Raw genomic sequence first — 27,214 nt, 5'->3', positions numbered from 1 at the left:
CCGCGGCGCTGCGGGACTCTCCGCGGGACTGGTAGAATCAGAGTCATTTTGGTTGGAAGAGACCCTCACGATCATCACCCTCACCACCCCAGCACTGCCCCATGTCCTGAGAACCTCATGTCCGTCTGTCCAACCCTCCAGGGATGGTGACTCCAGCACTGCCCTGGGCAGCCTGTTCCAATGCCCCACAGCCCTTTGGGGAAGAAATTGTTCCCCACATCCAACCTCAACCTCCCCGGCGCAACTTGAGGCCGTTTCCTCTGCTCCTGGCGCTTGTTCCTGGGGAGCAGAGCCCGACCCCCCCTGGCTCCAAGCTCCTTTCAGGCAGTTCAGAGATCAGAAGGTCTCCCCTCAGCTCCTGTTCTCCAGCTGAACCCCCCAGGTCCCTCAGCCGCTCCCATCACACTTGTGCTCCAGCCCCTCACCAGCTCTGTTCCCTTCTCTCCACTCGCTCCAGCACCTCAAGGGCTTTCTTGGCATGAGGGGCCCAAAACTGCCCCCAGGATTCGAGGTTTGGCCTCCCTGGTGCCCAGCACAGGGACGGTCACTGCCCTGGGCCTGCTGGCCACACCAGTGCTGGTACCAGCCAGGATCCTGTGGCCTCTTGGCCACCTAGGCACACACTGGCTCATGTTCAGCCGCTGTCACCACGACCCCCAGGTCCCTTTCCACCGGGCACTTTCCAGCCGCTCTTCCCCTGCAGCGCTGCCTGGGGTTGGTGTGACCCAAGCGCAGGGCCGGGCACTCGGCCTTGTTGAACCTCAGACAACTGACCTCAGCCCAACACCCGCAGCCACGGCTCGGTCCCCGGGTCAGCCCCGCTCCGTGTGCCGCAACGCGCTGCTTCCCCCGGGAGGCCACACGGCGCGGCGCCCCTGGCTGCCCGCCCGCCGGGCGGAGGCGAGGGAGGCGCGGGACCCCGGCCCTGCCCGCCCCGTCCCGCTGCTGGGGTGTCCGGCTCGGCGCGCCGCTGCCGTCGGGCGGTGACCCCGCGGAGCTCCTGGCCGGACTTTGCCCGCTGCCCCCACGGCACCTCCCGCCGCCGCCAGCCGGGACGGGGCGCTCCGGGGCTCCCTCACACGCCAGGCGGGAACGGGGCTCTCGGCCGCTGCCCGCTGAGGAAACGCGGGGCCCGCCGGCGCTGAGCCCGGCCCGGGACACCGAGCCGGCCCGATCCGTGCGCCATGGCGGGCGCTGCGCTGTGCGGCCCCCGCGACGGGCCCGCCGGGCTCTGGGTGAGTGAGCGGGCGGGGCCGCAGCTCCGTCCCGCTGCCGGGACCCCTCAGGGCCCTGTCCGAGCCGGGCCCGGGCCGGCGCGGGGAGCTGGGGCGGGCGGACTGGGCGGTGCAGGGTTCTGCCATCGCAGGCTGCTGCTGTCATGGACTTTGCCTCCCACGGTCAACTTTTCATGCAAATAGGGAACAGCTCAAGGCTTTATCCAGTTACAGTGAATTTGATGAGAGTTGTGTGGGAGTGGGTAGTCCAGCTGCAGTGCTGGAAGGAAGAGAAGATCCTTCCCTGCCTGCAGAAGAGAAGCTCTGGGGAGACCTGATTGCACCTTTCTATACTTAAAAGGGGCTTTTGATCAGTGCCTGTTGCAACAGGGCAAGGGGTGATGGTTTTAAACTCAAGGAGGAGATTCAGGCCAGACATGAGGAAGGAATTGTTGGTGCTGAGGGTGGTGAGAGCCTGGCCCAGGTTGGTCCAGAGAGGTGGTGGATGAACCATCCCTGGAGACATCCCAGGCCAGGCTGGACGGGCTCTGAGCAACCTGAGCTGGTGAAGATGTCCCTGTCATGGCAGGGGGGGCACTGGGGGAGCTGGGAAGGGCCCTTCAGCCCAAACTATTCTGTGACATTGAAACTAGTCCCTTTATTGTCTGGTGAAAGTATCTGCTGACTGATCCACTACAGAAATACCTTTGAAAGGGCTCTAATGGGTTAATCAGTCCATACTCATGTGGATTTCCATCCCAGAGGCTGATAACTCCCATAATAATTTGTGATCCATTATCTGCTCCCTCCTTTCATCTAATGATTTCTGTCCCTAAGCCTTGGGACTCAAACCACCTCCACAAGCTGCTGAAGAGAAAATACCCTTGTCTGTTCATCTACAGTTGCTGTATTTTTAGTATTATTGTGTTACCAGATGAGATCCAACTATTTGTTCAGTCAAAAATATATAAATGAATTATAAATACAGCTGAGGAAATGCAGTCATGATGCAGTTTATGTGCTAGGGCACTTCTTTCCTGCTATTCTCCATTTTACCAGTCATTCCCCAATGACTATTCTGATGGTTCTCAAATCCTGATAATCTTTTTCATTCCCAAATTACTTACTGCACATTCAATAAGTTTCCTTTCTTTTTTTCTCACTAGTTGTGATACATGATGTCCTTTTTTTGCCATCTTTCACTTTTCCAAACTTTTTTTCCTCCTCTCCACTTCCATCCCTCTAAAATGCTGCTGACTCCTTCCCCCCTCCCTGTATCACCTCACTCTGTTCTCCAGCAGCCCCTCTGCTGCCACTTTTTATGCACTGAAACCCTAAATCAAGTTCCTCTAACGTTGTTGTAGATCTCACTTGGCGCATTAGCAACTTGCATTAGTGGGTGGAATTCTGCATACGTTAGCTTTACCGTGTCATTTCTGTGTTGATTCTGTGGCAGGACTGGAATCAGACATGGTATACGAACACCCCAAGATTTAGCTGGTGCTTTGAGAGAACAGTCATTGCTTGGATCCCTTGTGCCTACCTTTGGATCTGTTTTCCTTTCTACTACTTGTACCTTCGACACAAAAACAAAGGCTATATCAGGATGTCCTACATCTTCAAAGCCAAAATGGTAAGCGTGGAGGATGGGGTTTGATCCTTACATTATCACAACTTTGATACAGAACTTATTTTTTCCAAATTATTAACTCTTTTCTGATGATCCATCTCTGTGTTTGCTTTGACATTTAATCCCTCAGTCAAAGTGAGGTGAGTATAAATCAAGTAAAGCTTTAGGAAGAACTGTTGTAAGATCTTCTCTCCTGTATTTGCATTTGGTTCCATGCTGCTTCCCATGACACTCTCCATCCCAAACCTGCTCTTCCACCTCTCCAGTCTCACCCCCAGCCTGCTTGGAGGATTCGGTTCAGTAATCGTCCCATCGCCATTTCACTCCATTCCAACATGCGTTTGCTGTCTCTGCCCCAGGTCCTTGGATTCATCCTGGTAACACTGTGTTTTTCTAACATCTTCTTCGTACTGTGGGAAATGAGCCAAGGAATCCCACGGCCTCCAGCATTCTTCATTAGCCCTGCCGTGGTGGGAATCACAATGGTAATTTTTTGATTTTGTCTGCGTGTGGCCCAGCTTAGCCCTCCTGGGTGGATAGTGTATTTCCCATGTTTCTCTCATCTCTGAGCATCAAGATTGCTGACGGGATATGTTTTGTGAGGTTCTGCTGGGCTTTGGAGCTGGGGCAGAGCACTGGGTCTGCAGCTGTGGTGCAGAGCCCTGTGAGCAGTGTACATCTAGTTTCTCGTAACCACGGTATGCGATTTAGTGTGGTTTAGAATGAAATGGGGTTTCTGTTCAACGCAAGTGCCTGTCCTTCCCCACTGTCATTGCGGCTTCACAGCCTAGATCCTCCCAGCCTGTCGGCCCACTTGTAATTTTGTTACTTGCCCATTCTGAAGAGACATTCTTGAGTGCAAAATTGCACATAATGCTTTTCAATTTTAGCCTTTTACAAACAATACTGTGGCTCTGAACATCTTGAATTTTGGGGCAAGAAACTAACTGATTTTTCTCTATTGTATACTTTAATTTGATAATAATGCTCATCATTCCATTACCAACAATTTGGACACATTTGTACTTCCTTGCAGATCCTTGCCATGTTCCTTACCCAGGCGGAAAGAATGATGGGCATCCAGTCTTCAGGCATCCTGTGGATTTACTGGCTGCTCTCGTTCGTGGCTGCAGTTGTGATGTTTGTTTCCAAAGTCCAAAATGCCCTGGAAAGAGTAAGTGAAACCACGTACCTTTCATGTGTAGGGGTACGAAGTCTCTAAGCAGCAGAGCTCTTTTTGCCACATTAATTGTGAGGTGAGAACCAAATTCCTCTCTTAAAATATGTGCTGAGAAAAATGATTGGTGACACTTTGTGATCTCCGTCCATATTACCCTTTAATACAGACAGTACGGTTTTCTGAGAGCTCAGCAGACTTCATGTATGAATAGAAGCAAAATGAACATAATAGCTGTCACAAAAACTGATATATTTTACATTTGTATTATTTGAATATTTGTGGTGAATGTTTCTTTGTGGAGGATTGCTGGCTGGGTTCACACATCTTACACAGGCTTACTGTGAGTGGCCTTTATTCTCAGGTGAACAGTTGTACCTTTCCATCACACAAGGAATAAACAAAAGTTAATGTTACCTGTGTGTTTAAATGGTAGGAGAAAATATGGGGCCACTAAACAAAAGCCAATTGGGAACTGCTTGTTCCTGTTGTGTTGAATGATACTCAGGCACCAGGCCTCCTGGTAAATAACACTTTGCCACTTCTTGGTACCAAAATACAGTTCCAAAAATATACTCACACTTTTTCCATGTTTTTTCTCTTTGTCATTCACAAAACTCCTTCTAAGGAGCCCCGTAGACACACCATTTATTATAAAACCTGGCAGCTGCTTTCTTACATCAACAACTCATCCCACTGGGTGGGCAAGGAGCTTGTATCCCTCAGAGCAGCCGAAGTTCCCTGAATAACAATGCAGTGTGGTCATCCGACTTGACTAGACTGCAATAAGCCTCCGATAAAACCATCACTATAAATGATATGTCAATTATTTAGCATTTTCTGGTATTCCAGTTTCAGGAGTTACCTATTTAAGTGGCTCTACATAACTACACTTAAAATAAATGCTTCGAAGCAAAACTCAGAGCTTATGGCTGATAGAACATGAGAAGCCAGCGTTCTCTGCTGACTTCACATGAAGGTTCTTACCTCGTTCTTAGCAGTTTTCTGTTTCATAGGGCTTCCTGGAAGACCTTTTCCACCATGTCACAACTTACCTTTACGCTAGCCTGGTGCTAGGAGAACTCGTGTTGTTCTGCTTAGTTGATCACCCTCCCTTCTTTTCTAAAGCTGTCAACCACCCTGTAAGTATAACATAGCTGTTCATAACGCACTGCTTCCCTCAAACGGGAATTTAAATTTATGGGGATACACAGGAACATGAGTATCTGGGAGATGTAAGATGCATCGTTCTGTATAAAGACCAATGGTTTTAAAAGGTAACCAGCAAAATATGGGATAACAGTACTCTGTCTCACTATGTGTTCTTTGGAAAACCAAAATCTTAATGCTCAATCCATACTCATGTTTATTTTTTATTGAAACCAGTAGATAGGGCTCACATTGCTTTCCTGTGCAGCAGTACTCTGTTTGAGGTGTGAGTATGGCGAAGCTCGGTGCTTCAGAAAATAAATGTCTTTGGGTATGAGGAATTATATTATTTCTTCCTCCATCTAAGATGTTATTCAAAGTCTAATTTTCCAAAATCTCCCGATCCCATTGATCCTCCACAATTTATACTGTCCGGGTCAATGAATGGGGTGTTTGTAACTTTTTGATTGTTTTTCCTGAGGAAGCACAAAAGGGAATTATATTCATCTGGCACATGCCTTTTCTATATATAAATATCACCTGTGTTTTTTCTCCCATCAGAATCAGTGTCCAGAAGCCAGCACCTCTTTTCTTTCCCAAATTACATATTGGTGGTTCTCTGGGTAAGAAAACAAAGAAAAAGATGTGGGTTTGCTAGAATATCAGAAAAAAAAACCCCAGCAGCATAAGCAAAGGTGTAGATGACAGCCAGTACGAAATATCTCAGCCCCTGAGTCAGCTTACGCAGTGAGGATTTAAGTTCTTTCTCTGGGGACTTGTAGTATTCTCACAAGACCAAATTATGGAAATTTAACTTACCTTTCTCACAGTAGTTCAAAACACAAATTAGTGAGTCTAGATAATTCTCTTCCCCCTTCCAACTACCCTTCCAATCTTGAAATAGACCTCAGCAATCTCAAAAAATCACTGTACACCAACCACTGCCTGCCAGACCTTCCTGTAACAAATGCTGGGCAAGGGGAAAATAATGAATGAGGACACGGGCCCAGGCTCTGCTCAGCATTTGGGAGAAAAGCGATTACACACCTTGGCCTAATGGCCACAAAGATAAGGACTCATCTTGGTTTAACTGAGCCACAGAGTAAGTTAAACTGAGCTTTGTCCCCCACTGCCCAAGACACAGCTCTCAGTAAGGACCAGAAATTGGGGTTTACTGCCAAATCCTCATTAAGTTGATGGAAGAAAGCATAAGAATTTGAAGCAAAGCCGCTGTTCCTAAACACTCATATTTATTCTGGGAAAGGATAGTCCTGAGCAGTGTTTTATTTAAATCCCTGTGTGCTCGCTGTGGTGCACTAACTGAAAGCCCGTCTGTTTTGAAAACATTACATGCCCAACAAGTTCCCTGTGGTCCCTCGCAGCAGTCTGTGTGTCCCCAGGCTCGTCTGGAGAGGCTGGCGGCAGTCCTTGGGGACAGATCACCTGTGGCCAGTGAGGAAGGAGGACTGCTCTGAAGAAATTGTTGCCTGGGCTGAAAGAGAGTGGCAGAAGTGTCGCAGCAGAACCCAGCAGTGAGTACTCGATCTAGAGTGTGTGTCAGGGGCTCAGCTGGGCAGTTTCTCTCTTGCCTTTAAGATGATAGCAGCAAAGATGCTCACAGGTGCTGTGTGCCATCTCAGAACAGGCTTTAATCCCTGCTGTTCCCCATAGAGCGCTAGACAGGCTGCCTCAGCACACAGTCCAGCTCTGAACATAAACTCTGCTAGAAGCTTCCTGCCTGGACAACAACGGTTGAAAGATTCAATCCCACTAAATTATTTGTCTGTTAAACAAGAAGAAGAAAAGGATAGTGTACATAAAATGGTCCAAGTAACACCCTGCTATGAAAACCTGGGGGTCTTTAATCCCCTCAGTGGGTGAGTTCCTCTGTGCAAAATCTGATTTCAAGTGTTGGAATCTGCTGGAGAACATCTTTCTAGCCCTGGAAGCATGGAACTGTAAGGTTTTTATGAGAGGGAATGTTTTATATTGGACATTTATACTGGTCATGGCATGAGACCCACTGTGAGGTATTGACTGAGTTTTGAAAGCGTGAGATTCCCAAGCTTTCTCCAATTGTATCTGGCTTTCTCATTGTTTCTTTCTTTAGAAAAATGGAGTCTGCTACATTTAAAAAGGGCCAGAAGAGAGAAACAAGAACAGCAGAAGCTGAAGAGACAGAGGTTCTACTGCAATCAGAGCAAAGTCAGAGTGGGCCCTTACTGAAAGTGTTTTGGAACATGTTTGGAACCTATTTCCTTCTCGGCACTGTCTGCTTAGTTATCTGTGATGTCTTCTTGTTCTCCATCCCAAAGTTACTGAGGTACGTGCAGATTCATCATGTATTTCCATCACACGTACAAGGCTGCTGTGTGCCTGAGCTCACACAGAGATGTGTGCGCCAGCGCCCACAGAGGTGCACACACAGACACTTAAATCTCCTCTTGCTGATCGAAAGAGCTCGATTATCAGTTGTGCTAAGCCCACAGTCAGCTCAGTGGGGAAAAAAACCACCCAAACCACAGTCTAAACCTGTTCACACTTTCTCCACTCCTGGAAAGGACGGGCTGCACTGAGCCTTTTGACAACTTTATTAGAACAGGAGTGAGGTATTCGATGGTTCTACAAATCATTTGCACAGGTTGCCAGCCACCTGCTGTGCTCTTAAGGCTCCACATTCCCTGACTAATTATAAAGAACATGTCTCTGCATCTACACATCTTAAATAGCTTCTTTAGTCAGTTGACTTAGTCAGTAATGCTTCGTAGATTGTGTTGGTACAACACACACCTGCTTTACAGAACATTTTCAAGGGCAAAATCACTTCTTAGTCATTAAGAAAAGAAGTTCTAGAAATGTCAATGACTTCCTTAGATTATGGCTCCCAATTTGCATATTTCTGACAAATTCACAACATTCAGGAGCCATCCTTAACACTGGAAATGAGGTCTCCCCGGAGAAGATGTTCAGATCAGATCAGATCAGATCTTCAAAACCAAGAGTCAAAAATCAGGACATTATAATACATAGAGCAGTGAGCAGTTTTTCCAACACTTCTGTTATTTTACTGATAAATGTAAGTCAGAGAAAATACAGAAAAATCCCTGATATTTCTGCATTTTTGTGTGTCTGAAATTTCATGAGTTCTACATGGATTCATCAACGTTTTGCTCCCGTCTCACAGCCTTTTCCTGCAGTTCATTGAAGATCGAGAGGCACCCAGCTGGCACGGCTATTTCTATGCCTTCGCTATGTTCCTTTTGGCTTGTCTCCAGACTCTGTTTGAACAACGATATATGTACATATGTCTTGTTCTGGGGTTGAGACTGAAAACCGCAGTCACAGGGCTTGTGTACAGGAAGGTGAGTCTGTAGTTTCCTTTTCAGCCTCATTTTTTTGTAGCCCTACATTAAGAATTATGACATTGTTGGTACATTGTTCTTAACAGTATCAGGGGAGATGCTATTAGAAACTACCTTTAGGATGTAAATCTGTGCTATATTTATCTCTCAACAGTATTTGGGAGGTATTTTACTATTTGTTTTTCAGAACTTACCTCTGAAAAAAATCCAGGTAAAGAACAGAGGAAAAACAATATAAGCTTTCTTATGCTGTAGATTATGGTTGGAGAAAGGAATAAATTCTTCATCCTAGATTGAAGTCACATATCCCAAGGAACAGTGTGTTTTCAGTACCTACGATGTGACATTTTTCTTCATCTCTCTTTTTTTTCCCTTTCTTTCTAAGGGAAATAAACGTGTTTGATTTTTGGACCAAAGCTGTAATTTGATGATGCCTTTCCTTTCTTCTCTACCCTGTCTAGATCCTACTTATGTCAAATGCATCAAGGAAAGCAGCCACAGTAGGTGAAATTGTTAATCTCGTATCTGTTGATGTCCAAAAGCTAATGGATCTGATTATCTATTTTAATGGGACCTGGCTTGCTCCTATTCGGATTATCATCTGCTTTGTCTTCTTGTGGCAGGTAAAAGATTATGGCGATACTTGTCAATCCCTTTCTATTCTAGGTATCAAAGGAAAAAGGAGCTTTCAAAATTCTGCTTAGAGCTTTGCCAGTCTGGATAAACTGAAATTGCCGTATTTTTCTTAGCTCTATAGCATAGTGGATTCGCTTTTATTTTTAGAAGATATTTTCATTGATGTAGAATCCCTACCCGATCCTTCACTTCATTTTCTCACTGTGTATTGGGCATTCAGTCTCTTTTAGGGAAAGAGTGTGTATATGGTTATTCTGAGCTGACTGATAAACTTCTGCCTCAGATTTTCCTGTCACTTCTCTTTTCGACCAAAATGTGGTGGCCTGGTGCAGGCTGAGAGTCCAGTTCCGGAGCATAAAGGGCAATGGACTGAAACAGCAACTTGAAATACCTCATCCTGATTACCTCAGGATCAGTGAAACTATTTGAAGCAAAGTTCTATGATATTCAAAAAGAGTATTGGAGACATTGAGTTTCATAGGTATTCGGCAGTTTAGCACAGAGAAAGGAAAACCTGCATTAAAAACAAAGGAGGATAACATAAAAGATCCTTTTCCCCCTAGATCAATGTATGGCATTTTCTCAGCAGGAGAACCCCCTATTTTAGTCCCTGTTTTTGGCAGCACAACAAATGGCATTCTGAGCTGATTCCCAGGAGCTTCCCAGAGGCCTTGAAGATTTTCCTTTGGGAACCAGGATGTACTTGTGCCTGTGCTGGGCAGGATACGGTGACCTTGGAAAATTAGTAGCCATGCTGTAGGCTGCTGAAAAATCATCCTCCGCTTTCTAGCGATGCTGACGAGCTGGATGTGGTTGCAAGTAGCTGGAGCATAATTAACACTTTCTGTGCTAGTGCTCACAGACCATTTGCATAGAGAATACTTTTATCTCTCTTTGTATATCAGCACTCACCTCTCTAGCGAACATCTGCAGAAAGATGTAATTAAACCACGAGAAACAAGCTCTCCATTTTGATGTACAAGTCATGATGAACCCTGGGTTCCAAGAGCTGTCGCAGAAGTCTGTGACACAGTATAATGCCACCATTTCATCTCGCTGGTTGATGTAAATTCAGACAAGCTGGGTTATTTATGCTGCAGGAATAGTTTGTTGAGGGTTTGGGTTTGTTTTTTGAACAAAACCTGGTTTTGTTTGGGTCACTTCCTGATGCCAGCCACAAGGTGTCCTCCGTAACACAGCCAGGGACAGAAGGGAAGACGGAAATGACTTGAATTGCCAGCCTGCTCCTGGATCGCTTTCAGCACCAATCTAGTTCCTAAAAGGGAAGCAAATAAATTCAGCAGAGCACGATGACAGGAGTTACCCTGCCTGGCGAGTTAACGATCCACAGGGCTCAGGGAGCACAATTCCCAGGAAGGGCAAAGGCAAGATCGCAGTAAAACCTTAGCCATGGGGGATGTTAGGCCTAAGTTCAAGTAAGAGGGAAGATGAGCAAGGGGGAGTGGAAAACAGTAATTTCTAGTGATCAGCAGAAGTTCTCCCTTTTTCCTTTTCTCTCCTGGCAGCTTCTTGGCCCATCTGCCCTGGCTTCGATTGCTGTATTCCTTTTTCTTTTGCCTCTGAATTTTGTGATCACCAAGAAGAGGAGTCAGTTTCAGGTACATTTTGCCTCATAAAAATGAAGTGCTTTACTGACTTGAATTAGGCAGGATACTACTTTTAAATCTAAATTAAAGGCTGCCATGCTTTTCCAGGAATGGATCACAGGGAACCCAAGGCTACTGATTATTACAGTAGGCATGTTGCAAAAAAAGAGTAGTATTTTACTGAAGCGTATCAGTAACATTTGACATCAAGCAATAGCTTCATATTTATTATTCATGCTGACTGTGATGGTCTGCAGGAACATAGAAGGATTCAAAGCCTGCAGAGTTTCTTGAATTTCAGAGTAAGCTCTTGCATATTCATTGTTTTACCTTGTTTGCCCACCTTTTCTGTGTTTTTTTAATGTATTGCCAGTAAAAATAAAGCTCTGAAGATAAAAAGCAAACTATTTCCCAGCCTGGCAGATTCATAAGCAAAACAGTATATGCAGCTCAAGTGCAGGGAAATTTATTCAGAATTCATAGGCAGGAATAAGGTGTTTTTAAACACCTTTTAAACTTTTCGACCTATTAAATTATGAAACTCCAACATTTATTACAGGAGACCCAGATGAAACATAAAGATGAGCGGGCCAAACTCACCAATGCCATCCTCAGCGACATTAAAGTAATCAAACTGTATGGCTGGGAGAAAACCTTCATGGAGAAAGTGCTTGGTATCAGGAAGGAAGAGCTTCAGGCCCTGAAAAGATCTCAGATTCTCTTCTCAGCATCTTTAGCTTCTTTCCATTCCTCAACTTTCCTGGTGAGTGGTTCACCTTCCTACATAAAACATGTGCTATTACTTCCATTTCTCCTCCATCTCCAGAGTCTTGAGGAAGGGGCCTGTGACGCTTGAGCCATTCTCTTCCCCATCTGAAGCCAATAGTTTGCTTTTCCTCTGCTCCCTTTCAGATTGCGTTTGTCATGTTTGCTGTCTACACACTGGTGGATGACACACACGTCCTGGATGCCCAGAAGGCCTTTGTGTCTTTAACACTGATCAACATTCTCAACACTGCACACTCCTTCCTGCCGTTCTCCATTAACGCTACTGTCCAGGTTAATTGCAGATTCTGTTCCTTCTTCTCTGGCCATAACTGTTTTTTTACACATCACCACTAACACGTAAAGGTAGGGATTTCTTAGGGCTTTGAATGTCAGGGCTATTTAATTGCTGTTGTGAAACAGTAAAGTGCAAGGACTTGCAGGTAAAAGCACTTTGTAGTATTGTTCTTCAGAAAGGCTCCATATGTTGATGAAAGTCACCAAGAACAACTCTTAAGTCTTTTGAGGCCAATCACAAGCACCATTAGATCTCAGCTGTGCTTCCAGTTCTGTTTTTACTCACATAAATCAGAATAGATAAAAATCTCCATAGGAGATCGGCAGGAACCCTGCTAGCACAGAGAAAAGCAAGTCATTGTCCTCTATGAAACTGGGAAATTGCACTTCCTTCTTGCACCCCAAGAAGATTCTCACAACTCTTCACGTACAGAAGCAATCCCTGAAAAGACTGTAGGATGAGTTGGAGAAAAAAAGTTTTAGTTTCACTGTGTGAGCAGAAGAGAAAACACAGGGAAGAATAAGGTTTTTTGCTACGCTACATAAAAATAAAGGCAGTTAACATAAGGAAGTGCTACGTTTGTCCATCCAAGCGTATAACATCTGAAACATACAGCATCTGAAACCACTTTGGGTTTTAGCTCCCTTTCTATTAGAAATCTTACTCTTTTGTGTGGTTCTTCATTTCAGGCCAAAGTTTCTTTAAACCGCTTAACGGCTTTTCTGAATCTGGAAGAACTGAATCCTGAGAGCTCTGGCAGAGACTCTTCTGGCTGTGGTGAGCTTTTGTGTCAGCGCTGTTGTCTTCTAAGAAGAGCAGCTTCCATTGTTCAGCTCCCACTCTTAGGGTGCCTACCGCAGTCAAGAGGGAAAGATGTTTGCCCCTTATTGTCACTTTGTCTCTCAGCCCTATTTATTTCCAGTGATGAAATCTAATCTGGTAATTAACCCCTTCTTTTCATACCTAGGGTTCAATTTATGTAATATAAATACACACTGAGACATAAAGACACATAAATAGGGACATTTCTGTACCTACCTTTGAATTTACAAGTGTTCTGTTTCTTGTCATATTTTAGTACAGGCAAGTATCACCATAAGAAATGGGACTTTTTGCTGGAGCAAAGAAACTTCTCCTTGTCTTAGAAGGTACAGACTTACCTTTAGTCATTTCAGTTCTTTAGGTCAGGGTGGATGCTGAATGAGCTAATTCCTTAGGGCCTAAGTGACACTGGTTTGGAATATCTAGAGACTTCTGAGTTTGCTTCATATGTAATGTTGAATTCTGAAAACTGTAAAGTCAGACAAAATGTAATCTTGCTTTCATGCCTGGGAGCACATAAATGGGAAGGTGCCTGTAGCTGGATGTTGCCTTAATATATGGAGACCACTTTCTTTACATGATTTTCTTGTGCAAATATGAAACTACAGTAATTTAAGTCAAAAAGTAGAATTGAGAGTATACTGACATTATATATGACATCACTACATGCTTATTTCAAAAGGCATTGCAGTTTTAGAGAAGAAACAGTGTTGAAAAGTTCTGATGTTCAGGAATGTTTTACATCCAGTGCCTTGGGCTAGTCTGTCTCCACAGTGGGGACCTGGGCTTGAAACTCAGGTAGGACTGTGGATGAAGACTTTCTGGTTGAAAGTGTCTTTGCAGGGAAGACTCCTGTTCTGCTGCAAAAACTCAGCAGGACAGGAAGAGTAACTGTGCCATTGAGGCCTCAAATAAGAAATGAGGGGGTTTTGTTGATACATTTTTATTACTACAGGACAACAGCAAGAATTTGGGTCATTTTTTTTCCATGAAGTGTATCTAAAAAGTGATAATAAACTAACATTCTCTATAGGATAGATCTTACCGTGCCCAGAGGCTCCTTGCTTGCTGTAGTTGGCCAGGTGGGTGCTGGAAAGTCCTCCTTGCTGTCGGCATTACTGGGTGAGCTGGAGAAGACAGACGGCTGCATGTCCATGAAAGTAAGGTTTCCCCTGCACGTTTGCTTCTAATTAGGCTGTCTTTAGGAACAGTGTGGTCTTAACCAAGGCATGAGATACTTCATGAAAACCCATTTTCTGCTGAATTTTAACAAAGGCTGTATGTAGCAGCCCACATTTAATTATCCAAATATGCTTAAGACCTCCTGGATGAGCCTGGCGCTTGGGAATGGGAATTGAAATGGGACTTGAAAGATGCAGTTCCATTTCTCACCCTGACAGTGACCTGAAGCGGCATCCTAGTAAATCACGTCAGATACTTGCACTGCTGTTGACTCCTCTGTAAGGTAACAAAAGCGCAGACTCGTGTTTTGCAAAGCTCTCTGAGACCTGTCAGTAGTGATGATCATTGCAGATTTCTAGAAATCTTACTGGGAGAGTTTTTCTTCAAAGACAGGTTCCCTCAGTGTCAAGCTGAGCTTATGAAGATTGGTGACATTCCTCCACTTCCATTGTTATAGGACACCACAGCTTATGTCCCCCAGCAAGCCTGGATACAAAATGCTTCGCTGGAAGATAATATTCTCTTTGGGAAAGAGATGGATGAGACATGGTTCAACAGAGTGATAGATGCTTGCGCACTGCAGCCTGATTTGGAGAGCTTCCCTGCGGGGCGGAAGAGTGAAATAGGAGAGAAGGTATTGGCTTAGGTTCATATTTTGGCTGACTTTTCCATGACTAGCTTTGGGTGTCCCACTTAAAACACCCTCAAAACTACTAAACTTGCAGGAGGCAGGTGCTCAGTAATTCCTGAAAAGTCAGGCCATGATTTAATGGGGTCTGAAGCCCATCTCCTGGCAGTTAACCTAACCAGAGATATGAGAGGTGCTGAAGACAAAAAAAATCCACATCATTGTTGGGTCCTCTTTTGCAGGAGAGTGGTGCTGCTCAAGAGAGTTTGCCTCTGCATCTCAAGAGTCCTATTTTTTTGGGGGGGAAGAAGGGAGATGAGAGAGAAGCACTGATTTAAAAATAAGGAAGTCATAAAACCTCAGTGTAAAATTGAACCAACAGTTGGCAAATGTGCTATAGCTTTGGAATAAACACTATCAATACATTTTTTTACAGGGAATAAATATATCAGGAGGGCAGAAGCAAAGAGTGAACCTTGCTCGTGCCGTGTACCAGAAGGCTTCAATTTACCTGCTAGACGACCCGCTCTCAGCTGTTGATGCGCATGTTGGACAGCACATTTTTGAACATGTTATTGGACCCAATGGCTTACTGAAGGACAAGGTGTGTTATAAATCCTGAACTGTAAAAGATTGCAAAATGAGTGGGTTACTCACTTGAGCAAAGGCTCCCAAATTCTTTTTCGTTAGCGGCAGCGGGTGCTACCGGTAACAACGGTGGCAGCGGAATGGGTTCTGCAGCCCAGAAGCACATGGCAGCCCTGCTGGGAATTACCTGGGAGGAGGACGACTGAAAAGTTAGGGGCTCCTGCAAGACTGCTTTTATTCTCATGCAGTCCACATGTACAGTTCCAGCCTTACTTCACAGCAAGTTTATAGTTCTTTGGTTTTCCGTCAGCATTATCCATCTCCCTTTTTGAGATTTACTTCTAGTATAGTTAGGAAGAGCTGTCTGATCTCTTCCAGCTCATTGCGTCTGACCATAACATCTAATCCCATCCCTTTTGAGTATCTCAGTGACACCTCTATAGTTCTCATCACCCAAATGGTCATCACTTAACATTCAGTCTTGAAATCCATCTTAAACACTTCTCTGCCGTTCTTTTTTGTGTTGGTTGTGTTTTGTTATTCCATGGTACTTCTCTGCTGTCAAGCGATCCAGGTAATAAATGTGGTTACATGAGAAGGAATGTTAGGGCAGCTCTGTTTGTTTTATGGCATAAATTACCTACAAGTACTTCATTCAGTTTCACATTGTAGAAAGAAAATAGATCATTTTTTCATTAGAATATCCAATTAAAACAGATACGTCTGTTTACAAATACTTTTCTTTTTATATGTAGATTGGTTGCAAGTATCAGAATGTAATTATCACATTGAAGCAAAAATGCTGACAAAGAAAGAGGGTATCAGACTCCAGGACTCAAAGGGCTTGGTTGTATACTAGAAATATACAACATACCAATTTGTTATCTAGGGGAAAAATTACTTCTCTTACATCCTTTCCCACATACAATTATCTGTGCAAATATGCTCAGAAGTTTAAATGAAAAGGAGCTGCACTCCAACTCCATTCAGGGTGATGACATTTTCAGGCATTTCATTCTGAAATACTGGTATCAGTGGCAATAAACTTGACCTATTCTTCAATTAATGTCATTCTACTTAAGAGCTTCAGCCTGAGGGGAAATCAACAGCATGGAACTGGTCAGTGAGCCAAGCAGAAGGTCCTCCTGCACACTGGGTGTTCACCTGGAACCTCAAGCTTCTGTTCTCATTCTCTTTTGTGCCATGCATGATACAAAGCAGTTGCTTCAGCCCTCTGCTCCCATGTTCTGCACTTTCAGAAGTGGCATAAAGCTGTGCCACGGAGATAAAGCTCATCAGAGACAGAAGTGGTAGGAATAAATAACAGAAATATCTCCACGTTAGTAAAAATCACAGCACACACTGAGTACACATCTGTCTTTAGAAGACAGCTCGAGTGAGCAGGGAAACACCAGCACAACTGTAACGGTCCCCTCTTTATTCAAGCAGACTCGTGTGCTGGTGACTCACACAATCAACATTTTGCCTCACGTGGACAACATTGCTTTGCTTGTGGATGGAACAATCTCAGAAATCGGTTCCTACCAAGAACTTTTACAGAGAAATGGTGGCTTTGCAGAATTTCTTCATTCACACATTGCTGAAGAAGAGAAGGCAGGCACTAGTTTTCCAGGTAACCCAAATGAGTAGGAATCATTCTTACTGGGTCTCTCAGTCAATTGTTTCCTTCATATTATACTTAACATTAAAGAGCTGAGGGGAGGGGATCTGCTGCTGTTCACGCTTGGGATGAGGGAAAAGAGAACAAAACTGGGAAAGCCAGTCTTACATTTGTTCTATTATGGACATTTAAAGCAGAGATCCAGTCACAGTAAGCTGGCGCTTTATGTGTGGGGATAAAATATGCCTGCCAAATTAGCTGACTCATCACCTCAAAACTGGTTCTTGAATAGACAGTTTCATCTTAGTAGCCAACAATCATGCAGTAAACAGAATTATGCACTATATGTGCTGTTCTTCAAGCTTCACCTTGATATTTCTACCCTTAGAAACAATTCTTCGTAATGAATTTTTCCTCCGTATTACCAGTGTCTCAAAGGCTATACAGGACAAAATGAGATTATAAAGCATTTAGAAAAAGAATGCATTTATTTCACAGCTATGGGAGACGCCCAAGGCACCATCACCTCTAGAAATGCTCTGTCACAGGAGAAGCTCTTCAGGTAAGTTTAAAGCTGCTTCTGACATGTAGAACTTGCTCCAAAAGCCCATACGAGCCTACGTGGGGGCTCCCAGTGTGAGACAGGTTTGGGATTGATCTGTAAAATAATAATAAGAGCAAACAACCTCACTCAAGAATAGATAAGAAACCACTCTTGGATGGGGCTGTTGACCAACATTTTCTCAAAGTTTCACAAGGAGCTGGGATTTGTTCAGAGCTCCCATCCAAGGCATGTCGATGCATTTGCTTGCTGTTCACCTCCCAGCGGGGCCGGAAGGTCTGACTCACATCAAAGCCACCCCAGCTGGCAGAGGCTTAAAGCCTCTGTCAACAGCCCTGGGATAAATACGGACAACGGTTGGGTCTTTCTGGAGGATCCCAAAAACCACAGGCCTCAAACCAGACGTGAATATAGGGGTGGCTGGGTAAAGATACCCAGCTTTAAAAGCCTCATTGCCTCGGCTAAAAATTGAAAGGTTTCATTTGTTGGTTTTGTTTTGTTTACAAAGTGACAATTCAGTCAAATCTTCTGCTACGGGAAGGGAGCCCGTTCCGGCCAGTCAGGACCGCACCACTGCTGCAGCTCCTGGAGGAACATTAACCAAGGGAGAGAAAACTCAGCCTGGCAGGGTAAGCACAGCACATTCCTGTACCAGCAAAGACATGTACCGGGGGTTTATAACCCCCTCATGGCAGGAGAGCAGCTCCTGCCCAAGTTAAACCAGTGTGACTCCAGGAAAGTCAGCTGAGCTGTGTGAGCTTGCCCTATAATTGAGAAAAAGCCATTTTAGTATTATTTTACTTGGCGCCTTCTCCGCAAACTGTTTCTCCCTGGATGCCCCGATATAAGCACTGGTTCCAAAATAGGAATAATGCACATACATTGCAGAGAGTACATTATGGAAGTGAGGAAACTAAATAATTCATGACCACTCAAGGAGAGAAACTCTGATTCAAGAACTAACCTGAGGGGAAAGTGCACTGAGGCAATCAGGGCAAGGTGATGGTAAGGGACAGAACAGGACAGATGACAAGGGACTTGTAGTTTTGAGTCCGTCCACAAACTCTTGAGGCTGGTGGGGAGGAGTAAAGAGGCAGCAGACATGGGATTCCAGCTCGGAGGAGTCAGGTGGGGATGAGTTGTGTGCTCAGGGCACATCGCAGCAGCATTATCACGTGGGGAGGAGAAGAAGAATTGAGGCTACACACTGGTGGTGAGAGGAGATGAGAGTGAGAAGGGGGACACGCCAAAGGAGGCAGCTCCAGGCGGGGATCTCCTCACCTCTGCCACCAGCAGTTACTCACAGAGTCAGGGGCATACGGGACAGTTGCCACTCACACCCACAACAAATGACAACCACTGCCTAGTGTAAGCCAAGCCTTACCTGCCTTCCAGCAGTGACACCAACCTATTGCAATAACATTCATCAGCTGATAATAATCACTCATTAACACCATTACTTAAGTACAGCTTCATTATTCATCCATGAGGAAAACAGAAAAGGAATTAACATGGTTGCTATGGCTCGTGGCATATAATCAAGTAATAAATCATTCCTTGTTTTGGAGCTGCTTTTCCTTGCTAACAAGCTTGATCCTGCCAACCTCTCCTCCTGTTTTCTCCCAATTGTTTCACTCCAGGTTAATACTTCGATTTATGCAGCCTACCTGAAGGCGACAGGCTTTCTGTTGTGTGCGTACATCGTCCTGCTGTTCACGTGTCAGCAAGCCGTGTCATTTTCTCGTGGTTACTGGCTCAGCATGTGGACAGACGACCCTGTTCACAATGGGACACAGCAGCACACAGAGCTGAGAGTTGGAGTCTTTGGTGCACTAGGAGTCGTTCAAGGTTCGTGGAACTCGCTCACCTAATTGTTCTCTGTATTTCCATCTCCCTTTCCCATATCCAGGATGTTTTCTCAGAATATAAACAAGTGCATCCCCTTGGGCTCTGAGCCTCCAAGGCCTTTGGCACCAGCCCAAAAAGTTTGGCGTGGGACCTAAAACTACAGGCTCTGACACAAAGAGAGGATTTCTAAGGGATCTCAACAATATTTCCAGTGTTACTGCCTGAAATTCTACTTCATGGTATGCTAGACATATTCTCCTGTGCCTTTCAACAGACCATGAGGAATAGTGTCTTCCTCTGTATTTCCTGCTGGAACTAAATTTCCTGAGCCTGTATAAAACATTCAGCAATGGAAGAACAATTACATCCTTATTTTTCTATACTGCTCCCTTGTATCCAGCACCTTTTGCATGTCTGTTTTCCTCTCATTCCTTTCCACTCCTCCAATATAAATGAACCATATCCAAGGGCAAGTGGCAGCTCTTCTCCATGCTGAATGAAACCTTGGTTTAGGCCTTTTGAGTGTAAAGAGAGAGGAAAAAAGAAAGTTGTGGATTTCTACACTTCTTTCAATCTTTCTTTGTAAAAATACCCAAAATTCTTTGAGTCACTCTAATTAAAAAAAAAAAAAAAAAATCATTGTTTTAAGACAAATCAGATCCGGAAGCATCTCAGCCCAAGTAAAAAAGATTGAGAAAGCTTCAAGTGAGCTGAAAAGAGTGGGAAGGGCTGGGTACTGTTCTGTGCCAACAGTGAAGCGAGAGGCAGGAAACCTGAAACTATGAGTAACTCCAGGTAATTCCAGCCACGCTCATTTTGTGAAGAATAAAGAATTTGTCCAGTGTGTTTAAGTTGGTGAATCCGTGGCCCCCATCATGCTCGCTTGGAAGGTCTTCTGCCCCTCTGTGACTGCCCTACAGGGTGCTTTACCCTGCAGCTCTGAGCCTGGGCTTAACAGCTACCAAAGAGAAAGTCAGTGCCTTTCACTGGTAAAGCATTCACAGCACAGAGTGAAAATCATGATCTTGCAAAGGGGAACTCCAAGGCGAGTTTGTTCAGAGCCAGTGACAACAACTGTTTTTTATCTTACAGCCCTTGGCAGGTTTCTTTCAACAGCAGCAGTCCTTCTGGGTGGCGTGTTAGCATCGCACAAGCTGTTTCTGCAGTTGCTGAGGAATGTTATGAGATCCCCCATGGTCTTCTTCGAGCAGACACCCATCGGAAACCTGCTGAACCGCTTTGCCAGAGAAATGGATGCCATTGACTCCGTCATCCCTGACAAGCTGAAGTCCTTGCTGGGATTCTTGTTCCACCTGCTGGAGATCTACCTTGTGATTTTAGTGGCTACACCCATGGCAGCAATGGCCATAGTGCCCTTGACTGTGCTTTATGCTGCGTTCCAGGTAGGAGCTCACGGATACGCAGGCAGCAGAGGCTGAAGCAGTGTGGCTGTGTCCCTGCAGAAAGCCTCCTTCCTTTTCTTAGGACACTTGCAGAAACTAGTTTCATCATCAGGAATTGCATCTGAACAAGGAAATGTCAGTGGCACTTCCCACATCACCTCAGCCCTCCAGAGCATCCCAGAGACCTCGCAAAGAGGCTTCTGCTTTCCTGATGTCAGATCCTACCTAGAGCTACATCCCTTGTCTCCACTAGTGTACATGCAATCATATGAACACCAAAAAAGCACTTATCCTTTTCTCCAGAATTCCTACACTGCTTTTTAATATATCCGTGGCATGCTGCGCAGCTCTGCCATTGCGCTCAGAAACCTCAAATGCTTTGTCAGATGAGCTGAATGTGAGGGAAGGGCAAGGAAAGGTGCGAATACATCTCAGTTCTCCAGCAAGCAAAGGGCTGGTCTACGGGAAACACAAGTATGAATTTAGAGGCTTTGCAAGTTCAGAGCACCCTGGCTGCTTTGCGTTAACTAACCATGGGGTTTTTCTTAATGAAGGTAGGACATAACACAAGCAGAAACACTGCCTCACCTTTAAAGGCCATCTCCTCTACCTGTGCATTAGGTTTTATAAGACTAAGATATTACATGCTCTTGCAGTTGTTGAGACCTTCCCAGATTTTCTGTGGAGCACCTCCATGGAGGCATAAACCTTATCACTTCTTCCCTTTCCCTTTGCACCAGCACTTCTATGTCAGCACCTCCTGCCAGCTGAGGCGTGCAGAGGCTGCCAGCAGGTCACCCATCTACTCCCACATTTCAGAAACGTTCCAAGGCAGCAGCGTGATCCGCGCTTACAAGGACCAGGAGCGATTTATCTTGAAGAGCAATTTTCTAGTGGATGAGAATCAGCGAGCGTGCTTCCCGGGAGCAGTGGCTGACAGGTACAAATCTGCAGCGCGAAAAAAATTATAGTTTACTCTTCATGGCCTCAGTGTTGGTTGACAGCAGCTGAACATGAGCCAGCGTGTGTGCCCAGGTGGCCAAAAAGGCCACCAACATCCTGGCTTGTATCAGGAATAGTGTGGCCAGCAGGCCCGAGACAGTGACCATCCCTGTGCTGGGCACTGGGGAGGACAAACCGCGAATCCTGGGGGTAGTTTTGGGCCCCTCACTACAGGCAAGCCCTTGAGGTGCTGGAGCGAGTTGAGAGAAGGGAACGGAGCTGGTGAGGGGCTGGAGCACAAGTGTGATGGGAGCGGCTGAGGGACCTGGGGGGTTCAGCTGGAGAACAGGAGCTGAGGGGAGACCTTCTGATCTCTGAACTGCCTGAAAGGAGCTTGGAGCCAGGGGGGGTCGAGCTCTGCTTCCCAGGAACAAGTGGCTGGATAAGAGCAACCAGGGCAGGACAAAGGCTTTGTAGTTGCTCCACAAATGTTTTGCAAAGTAATCGCAGATTCTCTTGGGAGAAAGGAAGAGGGGACCCAGCAACAGCCCTGTGCTCTCTTCCTCTTGCAGGTGGCTTGCTACAAACATGGAGCTTCTGGGCAATGGCATCGTGTTGTTTGCAGCACTGTTTGCAACAATGGGCAGAACACATCTCAGTCCGGGAACCGCTGGCTTCTCCATTTCATATGCTCTTCAGGTAACTCAGTACTGAAGTAACACCATGCTTGCATTCTAATTTCTGCTACCATTTTCATTTCTAAGAAATCATGAACTATTTCTGTGGCTTTCTAGATGCCTTCTCCTACCAAACCCTGCTGTCGTTGCTGAAACCCAGAGCATCTAGGACACGTGCCCTTAGAGAATGACCCTCAAACACATGCAGCAGCCACTTTTTCCTCCTGTATCTGAGCTCAGACTTCAGTCACAGCATGCTCTGAGCAACCAAAGTGAGGTCTTAGTGTCTTACCTGCTTCTAGACTAGTTACACAACAGCCTAAGAACCAGCTACATCATCTTTTAGCATCCAAGCCAGTAGCATCTCATTCTCTGTAAACCTGCTAAGAGGGAGAGCTGGCTAGGCTCTTTAAACACAGCTTTACAAACTCTCACTAGGATCCATGGTTAATTTTTAGCCTTTTAAGGGGTGATTTCTCAACTAATTAGCTGATGAGGAAGTCTTTACAAATAAACACTAAGATAAAGTACCAGGTACCTCACAAGCACAGGTCAAGACTTATTTTATCTGCCCTAACGCTTCTGTGTCCTTCTGGCAGATAACTGGTGTTCTGAACTGGATGGTGCGTGCCTGGACAGACATAGAGAACAGCATCGTTTCTGTGGAGAGAGTGAGAGAATACACAAGGACTCCTAAGGAGGTTGGTAACCATCTACTGACCCTACTAGCAGAGGGGAACATCTTTGCAAACTACACTAGTAACTTTTCTGTTCCACCTGGAGAAAACCCCTAGTTTTCCCCTTCTAAAAGGCCACTTATGCTTCCTTTAAAGAACTGCAGCATTTGGTTTTTATCCAACTGCCCAGGCTTGTTTTGTAACCCCTATCATCGTTATTTCTTTCAGACAGTTAAGCATTAGATTGCCATTAAAATAGCTTCACTTGGTAACACTCATGGAACGAGCCGTATTTTCTGCCCATATTTGGAGCAAGTATTGTGCGAGCTCAGATGCGACTCTGATAACTGATGGCTGCCAGATAGCCTTTAGCCACAAGAAGACTCCAGTGCAATCATTCCTGTTCTGTAATCATCAAAATTATTTCTCCATATGCTGCCCCAAGATTCTACTAAAGGAGACTTTCACAGTCCTGTTTACAGGAGCCTATAAATATTTTTTATTGAACCACTCAATGTCAGAATTCTGACACGCAAACAAATGTTCACCCCCATTTTCAGTTAACATGAGTGGTCTCTTTGCATGGAATAAAAAGTCAGCATTTGCAATGTGAACGTTGGAGGCCTTTTTCTCTTTTAGAAACAGTAAATAGATCAGAGGAATTTGGCACAGATGTCTTCGTGTCAGTATGGCCACTTGGTTTGGTAATTTAAATCAGCTGTTTACAGTGCTGTTTGTTTTCATCCATTCAGGCACCTTGGACTCTGAATGGCCAACTTCAAGATCAAGTTTGGCTCACTGAAGGGAGAATTGAATTCAGAAACTATAGTTTGCGATACCGGCCAGATTTGGAGCTGGCACTGAAGCACGTCAGTCTCACCATCCACGGGCAGGAGAAGGTGAGCAAAGCCCCTGGTTTCAGAAGCGCTGCAGAGCGTGACCGGCGCTTTGCAGCCATCAGACGGGCGCAGCCCCTGCCCTGCTCCCAGCTGCAGTAACTCATAAGCGTGAAGCTGCAGACGAGCCCGTCTGTCAAACCGCTCACCTCTTCCTGCACGCGGCAGCACTTCCAGCATTGCTGCGCACGCCCGGCATCCTTCTGAGTGAAGGTTCATGTCACAGAAGGTGAGCGGAGTTACAGCGAAGGAATTTCACTTTTTAAATCTCGTGCCACATCAAGGCCCCGTTCCAGCTGCTCTTGTGGTTATTCTCGCCAAAGGGTTTCCAAGATTCATTTTCATACAAAACAATTACAAACAATAAATTTTCCCTTTAAGAATGCATCGCTACACTACGTGAATCTTGAACAGAGCTGAAGATTTGATCCATGCAATAGAAACAATTCAAAAGCCCAAGAGGAACTACATGATGGGTCTGGTCAACTGTGGAAAACAATCAACACCAAAACCAAAATCCTTCCATTGCACTTTACAGATTGGCATAACTGGGAGAACAGGAGCTGGGAAATCCACTCTTGCCGTGGGTTTGCTGCGATTAGTGGAAGCTGCGGAAGGAGCGATCTTAATCGATGGACTCGATATTGCTCAACTAGGTCTCCATGACCTTAGAACCAAGATAACTGTCGTTCCCCAGGTATGAAATTAGTTTCCAAAATGCTTCAGCCCCTGTCCAAGTCTTAACATCTCAGAAGGGATTAGAAAGAATCTGTGAGAGGAGGGACATACAGAAATTTCCAAGTTGGAAATGACCCCATGCTGTGGTTGTCTCCCAGTTCAGTGTAACATCAGCCACAGGTTTGCACCCAGGAGGGAAAACCCAAGAGCTCGTTTTTCTAACCCATTTCAGGACTTGTTTGTACTATCTCTGTGCTCAGGATCCAGTTTTGTTTTCTGGCTCCCTAAGAATGAATCTTGACCCGTTAAACCAACACACTGACGCAGACATCTGGACAGCGTTGGAGCTGACTCAGCTCAAGAACTTTGTTGCAGCTCTGCCGGAGCAGTTGGAACATGAATGCACTGACCAAGGGGAAAACCTGAGGTACCGCATGTGCAGAAGCAGCGGCGGGGCAGGGCCGGCCCGCGGGGACAGGCAGCCAGTGGGAGTCTGACTCAGTGAAAAAAAGAAAAGGGTACCCAGACAGCAAATTGATGTGTTATTGTCCTGTTTGGCAGCATGAAATCAGATCATAAGACACCACGTGGAAGAGCTAGAGACTCGGTTGCTGCGGTGTGTTTGTGCAGTACCCGAAACACCGGAATCGCGTTCGCAGTGCAGATTTCCCGGGTGCTAGAGCAACGCGCTGCATTTCCGTGGGCTGTTCGTACTGTTACCCGCAGTGTCACCAGCCTCAATCACCCTTGCAGGGAAAGGGAACTATCACCTTTTCATTAGTTTTCAAATCAATCACTTATTCTGACCCCAGTAACTACTGCTCTCCATTTACCATCCCTCTTCTCACCTGCAGCGCTGGTCAGAAGCAGCTGGTTTGTCTGGCCAGAGCACTTCTGCGGAAAGCCAAAATCCTCCTTCTGGATGAGGCCACAGCAGCGGTAGATTTAGAAACTGACCTTCAGATTCAGGCCACGCTGAGGACTCAGTTCAAGGACAGCACCGTGCTAACAATAGCTCACCGGATTAACACCGTCATGGACTGCGACAGGTAACGCCCCCAGCCAGTCAACCTGTGTGAGCACAACAAACCACACAATGGCAGCGAACAGCTCTTTCATTTCTGTCCTTTCCCTGTTCAGCCCCAAAGCTTTAGAGACTGCAGGAGCTGCCTGACACCAGCTAGGCACCAATACGTTAACTGAAAATAATTTATTCGCACATGATACATCTCATGCTGTGTCATACTCCTTTATCCCCCACTGACAGCAAAACCACGGCTACAGCATTTTGCTTCATCTTAAAGTCGTGAAGCTAAAACACACTCATAAATCTTACTCCAGTCTCGGGTGCCAAAAATCGCTCCTCCCACAAACTCAACACTCAAATAGTTGCTCATCTGAAACCTGTATCTGTCCCACAGCTGTTTCCCAGCTGAAAACCTTGGGTGAATAACAAGCAGGTACCAAAATTTATTATAGAAATAACTAGGAGTGACAAAGTTTGTTAGAGTTGCTGGTGTAGCCCCAAGCTTACACTTCTGTTTTCATATTCACAGGATTTTAGTCTTGGAAAACGGTCGGATAGCTGAATTTGATACTCCAGAACGCTTAATAGCTCAGAAGGGACTATTCTGCAGCCTGATGGAAGAATCAGGCCTTGCATGACTCACTCATGGCAGAGACCGTAATGCCACCACCACCAGGAATAATTGACCTCGTAATTGAGTTGTTACCTTGGTTTCACTCTGAAATGCCTGACGCTAAACCAAATCTCGTTTGAGCTGTAACCGCAGTGAGTAGATGAAAAGGGATGACTTGGGATACACGTTATTTCTGTAAGAAACATAGCAATTCCATTTTTGTTATGTTTCCAGATACCAAAACCTCACTATTCTGTTGAAAATGAGCCAGTCAGAACTTAAACACCTTGTTCCTCTTATGCTATAAAGGCAAAGAGGCTAAAAGACCACATCATGTAGGACAAGGGGCAATGGGTTCAAGAGGTTCCACTTAAATATGAGAAGAATCTTCTTCCCGGTGAGGGTGGCAGAGCCTGGCCCAGGCTGCCCAGGGGGTTGTGGAGTCTCCTTCTGTGCAGACATTGCAACCCGCCTGGACACCTTCCTGTGTAACCTCATCTGGGTGTTCCTGCTCCATGGGGGGATTGCACTGGATGAGCTTTCCAGGGCCCTTCCAACCCCCGACACTCTGGGATTCTGTAATCATTTTTGATTTATGCTATAAATGGAGCCCAAATACACTGCCATGCTTAAAGACTGCCCAAGTTATTCTTAAAAGCCGACAAGGTTTTATGGAGAGCAAACAAGAATTTACCTGGTAGCGAGCAAGCTTAGGCGTGTACAGCTTGCCCTGAGTTCCAGGCAGAACCAGTTCAGTCCTTCACCAAGACCTCCTCACCTGGGCACTGTTCTTGCACCATGTGGTGAACCCTGGGGCAGCAGGGAAGCCCTGACCCCCCAGAGCAGCTCTGGGCGGGCAGCGGGTGGCACTGGGACACCCAACTCACTTCCCGACCCGCTGGCTCAGTCCTGGTTTTCTCCTCAAGTGCGAGTTCACTCCCGGCACCGCGGAGCCTCTGGCACGGTCGCTTCAGATGGTGCTTCAGCCGAGCTGCATCAGAGCTGTCCCCACGGCCCTCCTCAGGAATCACAACAGGACAGTGCGACAAACAAACCACACTGTGAGATGCTGCTGTTTACTGAGACCTTTGTTAAAAGTTTTCTAGAAAGCTGAAATAAAAATAGAATCGAGTATTGAAACGGCTCCCTTTAGTAAGCCAAAGCAAATACGGTGTAAAAGGAGTAGTGGGGAGGGGATGGGAAAGGTCAAAC

General features: G+C 45.6%; 1 protein-coding gene across 3 annotated transcripts; it reads left to right on the top strand.

Moving 5' to 3' along the window:
- The first annotated feature begins 543 nt into the window (after positions 1 to 543).
- ABCC6 (ATP binding cassette subfamily C member 6) lies at positions 544 to 27,214 on the top strand. 3 transcript variants are annotated; one of them, XR_014185306.1, is made up of 32 exons: positions 544 to 1,235; positions 2,671 to 2,847; positions 3,204 to 3,329; positions 3,881 to 4,018; positions 5,038 to 5,163; positions 5,732 to 5,793; positions 6,571 to 6,702; positions 7,281 to 7,493; positions 8,355 to 8,532; positions 8,994 to 9,155; positions 10,695 to 10,787; positions 11,335 to 11,538; positions 11,688 to 11,834; positions 12,528 to 12,615; positions 12,917 to 12,986; positions 13,694 to 13,820; positions 14,300 to 14,476; positions 14,907 to 15,074; positions 16,508 to 16,691; positions 17,178 to 17,241; positions 17,750 to 17,870; positions 18,882 to 19,089; positions 20,182 to 20,492; positions 21,233 to 21,432; positions 22,007 to 22,133; positions 22,711 to 22,812; positions 23,541 to 23,687; positions 24,223 to 24,381; positions 24,623 to 24,789; positions 25,217 to 25,411; positions 25,919 to 26,154; positions 26,929 to 27,214. XR_014185306.1 is itself a non-coding variant. In XM_082064505.1 (32 exons), exons 1-31 carry the CDS (start codon positions 1,185 to 1,187, stop codon positions 25,809 to 25,811), a joined length of 4,452 nt encoding a protein of 1,483 aa, XP_081920631.1. In that variant the 5' UTR covers positions 544 to 1,184; the 3' UTR covers positions 25,812 to 25,822; positions 25,919 to 27,214. The 3 variants fall into 3 exon arrangements, 2 of the variants coding, with proteins under 2 accessions (XP_081920631.1, XP_081920630.1); XM_082064505.1 differs by adding an exon at positions 25,784 to 25,822 and having other exon boundaries at positions 25,919 to 27,214; XM_082064504.1 differs by having other exon boundaries at positions 25,919 to 27,214.

The sequence above is a fragment of the Streptopelia decaocto genome (assembly GCF_964273445.1).
Source record: "Streptopelia decaocto genome assembly, chromosome: 13".
Classification (NCBI taxonomy): domain Eukaryota; kingdom Metazoa; phylum Chordata; class Aves; order Columbiformes; family Columbidae; genus Streptopelia; species Streptopelia decaocto.
This window is presented reverse-complemented; position numbering and strand designations above follow the sequence as displayed.

Excerpts from the sequence above, each read along its gene's own strand:
- ABCC6 (XM_082064504.1), top strand. The coding sequence starts at position 1,185 with ATGGCGGGCGCTGCGCTGTGCGGCCCCCGCGACGGGCCCGCCGGGCTC. Across the intron at positions 5,794-6,570 it reads ACATATTGGTGGTTCTCTGG|GCTCGTCTGGAGAGGCTGGC; the intron begins GTAAGAAAACAA and ends GTGTGTCCCCAG. Across the intron at positions 12,616-12,916 it reads CAGAGACTCTTCTGGCTGTG|TACAGGCAAGTATCACCATA; the intron begins GTGAGCTTTTGT and ends GTCATATTTTAG.